We start from the raw sequence: 5,140 nt of genomic DNA on the forward strand, positions 1-5,140 counted from the left end.
GTCACTGGCTCAGCCTTGATGGAACTGAGTGCCTCCTTATTCTTCCAACACTAGGGTTTGGCTGGCGCTGCTCCACCTGTGCCTAGCTGCATAGTCCGCAGGTGTGTGAGGCGGGGGAGCTGGCTGTAGACGTGAGGAAGAGGTCTCATGGGCTGGGTTCTCTTGGCACTGCCCTCGCTCCTACAGAGCTACCTGACCTTTCACTGTCCATCCTTCAGAAAAACCAAAGCCATCTGTTTTCTCCTATCTTGCGTCTCTGCATCCCACATTTTCCTGGGAAAGTTTCCAGGAGTTTGAGCTCGCAGAGCTTGTCATTAGCTCTGGGGCTTCAGAAACAAAGGCACTGCTGGGACTCATGTCCGGAGAACCGTATGTGCTGGGGAGCGTTTGGGGCAGGAAGGGCAAACTGGCCAAAATGGAGACGATTTCAGGATAGCAGTGTTATATTTATGGAGCAGTGGCTTTGTGTCGGGTGCTAAGGCCCTACATGCCTGTCTCGTTGCTTGTCACAGTGACGACAGGTAGGAGTAGTATTCCTATGCCCCAATGGGACGTGAGGCAGAGAGACGGGTCCATAACATACTCAAGGCCATTTTGCTAATTCTGTCAAGTTTGTATGACCCAAACCTTATGCTCTTAATTGTGCTATCCCTCTTTTCTGGATTTGGGGGTACCAAATCTTCTGTCACTTCCTTCAAATCCTAGCGGGAAGAAAAGGGGTTCCCACACCCCATTATTTTATAACGTGAGCTCTTCTTAATGTTGGGGACCCTGGGTCTCTGGTGCTGTTCTGGGTACCTGGGTTAGGACAAGCTGGCATGAGAAGCTGCTCCTGCTTGGGGTTGGGGAACGTGGACAATGGTCCAGCCTCTGGCCAGTTTTTAAGATCTCCTGAGAGACCTGGAGGAGAACTGGCCCCAGAGAGCCTTTATGAGGTGTGCCCTTGACCCTCCCCAGGACGCTGGTGGGGTAGCGAATAAAGATACAAATGGCCAGTTAAATAATTTATAGTATAAGTAGGCCTATGCAATATTTGGGATATACTTATAATCAAGAGTTGTTCTTTATCTGAAATTCAGATTCAGCTGGGTGACAAGTATTTCATCTGGCAACCCTAGACCCAGGGTTCCCCAGGGCTAGTCCAAGCAGCTGTGGATGGTGACAGGTGTTGGAAAACTCCAATCTCTAAGCCAGGCCTGAGGCTCTGCCTGAGGCTGCCCAGATCTTCCCTGGTGGCCTGGTCAGAGTTGTACAGAGAGCATCCCTAGAGGGAGCCTGAGCACTGGGGTGCCAAGGAAGTGCCTCCTGGTGTTGTGAGAATGGAGGGGTTTACGGCAAAATAAAATGGTAGGCAAAGCCGGTGAGCCAGGGATTTTGTTCACTAGGGCCATCAGAGAGGCCTCTCCAACCCCTCTAGGGCTGGAGAGGGAGAAGTGGTAAAATTACCACATTACCACAATAAATGTGGTAACAATACCACATTTATTACCATTATGTGGTAATAAAACACCACACTGTGTGGCTTAGCCACCAGAAATTTATTTTCTCACAATTCCGCAGTCCGAGAGTCCAAGATCAAAGCTTTGGCACGTTTGGTTTCTTCTGAGACCTTTTTCCTTGGCTTGTAGATTGGCCACCTTGCCCTGTGTCTTCACACGGTCTTCCTTCCACGTCGGTGTCCTGTTCTTCTTATAAGGACACCAGTCATATTGGATTAGGGTCACCCTTCGGACCTCGTTTTAACTAAATTACCTCCTTGGGGCCCATCTTCACATTCTGAGCTTCTAGGGGTTAGTACTTCAAGATAGGATGTTTCAGGGGACACAGTTTAGTCCATAACGGCCAGAAAAAGATTCAGGAAGCACGTGAATTGGTCTGTGTAGGTGAACGGCTCTGTCATGGTGCCCCGGGGACCCTGTACGCATCCACATAGGCCACATGAGCCAGGTTTGAATGACAGCTTCATCTCAGTCTTGACAGAACCCTTGGTAATTGTCCCAGTACAGGAGGGCATGGGGGGCTTGTGAGGAGCTGCCAGAGCACATCTCCCTTGCCTCCTAGCTGCCCGGGAGGCTGTTCCTAGACAGTTCCACATCACCTCTCAGCTTCTGATGATGCATGAGGCTGTCTGCCCTTGCCTCTCCCCCCCCCCCCCCCGACAGGGCACAGATGCTCACTGGACACTAGCTGCAGCAGCCTCAGCAACAGGGTGTCCCACCACTGCTGTTCAAGTCCCCAGGTCCCTTTCCTTTCAGGGTTGCCCTGAGTGCGGGCTGTCTGCAGGGAGCTTCCTTTCACTGTCCATGTAAATGATCAGTCTGACTTGGGGCTTGTTTCTTTAACCAAATCTGTCAGTCAGGATTGACCTTGGGCTTGAGTTTCTGGCTCGGGAGGCAGGAAGCTCACCTAGAAGGAATAAAAGGAGGAGGTAACCATGGAAAACCCGGGAAGGAGCAAATAAAACAAAGTCGTTCTGAAAGGGGAATGGCTGGTGGGGGTGGCTCTATGCAGTCACTCAGAGGGGAGGGAGCAAACGAAGGCCACTGTTATAACGGATATGCTCAGGGAACATGGAGACCAAAAGGCTTCTGCCCAGATGACTGTGAACTTATAAAGTTGCTAGAAAGAAGGACTGGACAGCTGGGCGGGGGGGGGGTTTCCTCCTGTTTTGTGCACCCAGAGTCTACACAAACATTAAATGCTGACCCTTACCCATTGGCTGTGGACATTTGGGACGATGGGTGTACTAGAAGAAGGGACACAGAACTGCTAAGGTGAGTAGGTGAATGCTCAACAGCAGTATGGTCACTTCCTATCCTGGGGCTCAAAGAACCTGGGGTTCAAGTCATTTCCCTTAACTTAAAAGCTATGTTATCCCAGATCAAGGATTTTTACCTCTTTAGGCTTTACTTTTCTCAGCACAATGGGAATATGCACTTAGGAAACACTTCACTTGAGTTGTCATTAGGTTTGCATAATAATAATTTACTCGTGTGCGCTTACTATGTGCCCAGTGTGTACTAGATGCTTTATGTATATTATCTCATTTAATTCACATAACACCCTCCCAGAGGTAGGATTGCTATTACCTCAATTTTACAGATGCGCAAGGCGAGGCACTGAGAGGTTGACTCGCCCAAAGTTAAAGCTGGTAAATGTTGGAGCCAGAATTCAAACTCAGGCGGACTTACTCCAGAGCTTGCTCACTTGCCGGTGGGCTACCAAAAACAACAAACAAAAAACAAAAACAGCCAAACAAACAAACAAAAAAACCCAAAACAAAATGAGAAAAACATACAGAATGTTAGGTGGAGTGCTTAGTACATAGTAAGCACAAGATGAGCTAGCTATTGTTATTTTAACGTGTCCTTACTTGAATTTGAGAAATTGACAAGTGCAAAAAATTATATAAAGCAGGAAAAAGATGCTTTCTTTTTTTTTTTTTTTAAGATTTTATTTATTTATTTGAGATAGAGAGAGCACAAGCAGGGGCAGCTGGAGAGGGAGAGGCAGACGCCCTGCTAAGCGGAAAGCCTGGGATCACGACCCTAGCCAAAGGCAGACACCCAACCGACTGAGCCAGCCAGGCGCCCCAAAAGATGTTTTCTTTGTTGTATTTGTGTTCTTTGATTTTTCCACAAAAAATCTTATGTTTGCAATCAGAAAAAAATACTGGAAAAAACGTCAGTCATCATCCCACAAGGAAGAGGTCAGATGAAGATCAGGTTTTGAGGTCTTTCCGGAAACTCTAGCGGAAAATTACAGAACCCCTAAGACCAGTCCCCCCAAATGACCAGCCTCCGGGGCAACACAGACCTGGGGCTGACATCCAAGCTGGGATGCGGTGGTGGTGGGGGGGGGGGGGCGGGGAGTCGTGCACATGCTCAATGTGGGAGTCAAGGGGGGCCGGATGGACCCCGAGGAACGTCCTAGATCCCTTCCCGCCTGTCCAAGGCCAGTCCGGGGATCACCCAACAGAGACTCGGGCCGACTGACCCCCTTCGCGGCCCGAGGGCTCATGTGGGCCACCGGCGTGTCCCCGGGTGCCCAGGGTGGGCCGCGCGCTCGGCCGTGCGGGGGGCATTGTGGGGTCAGCGTTCGGGTTTCCCCGGCGACCGGAGCCCGAGCGCAGGCCGCGGCGACCCCCGGGAGGCCGCGGAGAGGACCCCTTCGCCGAGAGGGGGCCCGTGTGTGTGCGGAGGCCGCGTCCGAGCGGCGGGAAGGGGCCGGCAGGCATGGCGGACGCGCGGCCCGGCGGCCCTCGGCGCGGCGGCGCGCAGCACGGGCTGCCGGAGGGCACGGCGCGCCTGAAGCGCGGGGACGCGGGCGACGGCGGCGCGGGCCGCTGGTGCTGGCGGCAGCTGTTCCGGCGGGGCGCGGCCCGCGGCTGGCGCAGGAGGAAGGCCAAGCACGCGCGGGGCAGGGCTGCCCCGGAGCGCGGCCTGTGGGCCCACCCGCGCCTGCAGAGGCTGCTGCAGCGGCTGGCGGCGTGGAGGCGGCGCTACCTGCGGCGCGGGGAGCGGCCCGAGAAGCTCGAGGAGATCCCGCTGCTGGTGATGGAGCGCGCGTCGAGTGGCGACTAGGCCGCGGGCGGCCGCCGGGATCCGGGGCCCCAGCCGCCCCCGGGCGCCCAGAGCATCGGTTTGGTTTTGTTGGACAAAGGCTAGAAAGGAAAATAAACCCGACGCCCTGTGAACGAAAGACCGCGCGCGGGCTCTTTGGGGCTAAGCGCCGGGCGTCCCCCGCGCGGGTTTTCAGGGACCGAAAGGGCTCCATCCTTCCGCTGTCTCCCGGCTGCAGGGTCTCAGGCCCCGAGGCGGTGGGAAGCCAGGGAGGGGCAGGCAGGGGCCCCGAACCCCACTGGAGTCTCGTCCCCTCTGTAGGCCTCGCACCCCCTGGGGCCCTGCACCCTCCCAGCACCCCTCCCCCAGCTCCTCCGGGGCCCCGCACCTCCCCCCCACCCCGCGGCTCCCCGGGGGCGGGGGGACGGGGTGAGAGCGGCAGTGGCCATCAGTCTACAGGCATTTGTGAGCTCCCATAAACCAACCAGGATTTGGGGTTTGCATGCAGGGAATTTGAAAACCAGCGTTGGAGATAAAAGGGCACGGGGCGAGGAATCCGGGGGACTCCTGGGTGGGTC

At 54.7% G+C, this 5,140-nt stretch overlaps 1 protein-coding gene across 1 annotated transcript; it reads left to right on the forward strand.

Annotated features, from left to right (window-relative positions):
* The first annotated feature begins 4,129 nt into the window (after window positions 1–4,129).
* Window positions 4,130–4,701, forward strand: CUNH1orf202 (chromosome unknown C1orf202 homolog). Its single transcript, XM_073900287.1, has one exon. The coding sequence runs from the start codon at window positions 4,236–4,238 to the stop codon at window positions 4,581–4,583; it is 348 nt and encodes a 115-aa protein (XP_073756388.1). The 5' UTR covers window positions 4,130–4,235; the 3' UTR covers window positions 4,584–4,701.
* Window positions 4,702–5,140: the final 439 nt, after the last annotated feature.

Source organism: Callorhinus ursinus, unplaced genomic scaffold (assembly GCF_003265705.2).
Source record: "Callorhinus ursinus isolate GAN/ISIS: 27379988/994484 unplaced genomic scaffold, GSC_fseal_2.0 scaffold13, whole genome shotgun sequence".
Classification (NCBI taxonomy): Eukaryota; Metazoa; Chordata; class Mammalia; order Carnivora; family Otariidae; genus Callorhinus; species Callorhinus ursinus.

Coding starts and splice junctions, on each gene's coding strand:
- CUNH1orf202 (XM_073900287.1), top strand. CDS start 4,236: ATGGCGGACGCGCGGCCCGGCGGCCCTCGGCGCGGCGGCGCGCAGCAC.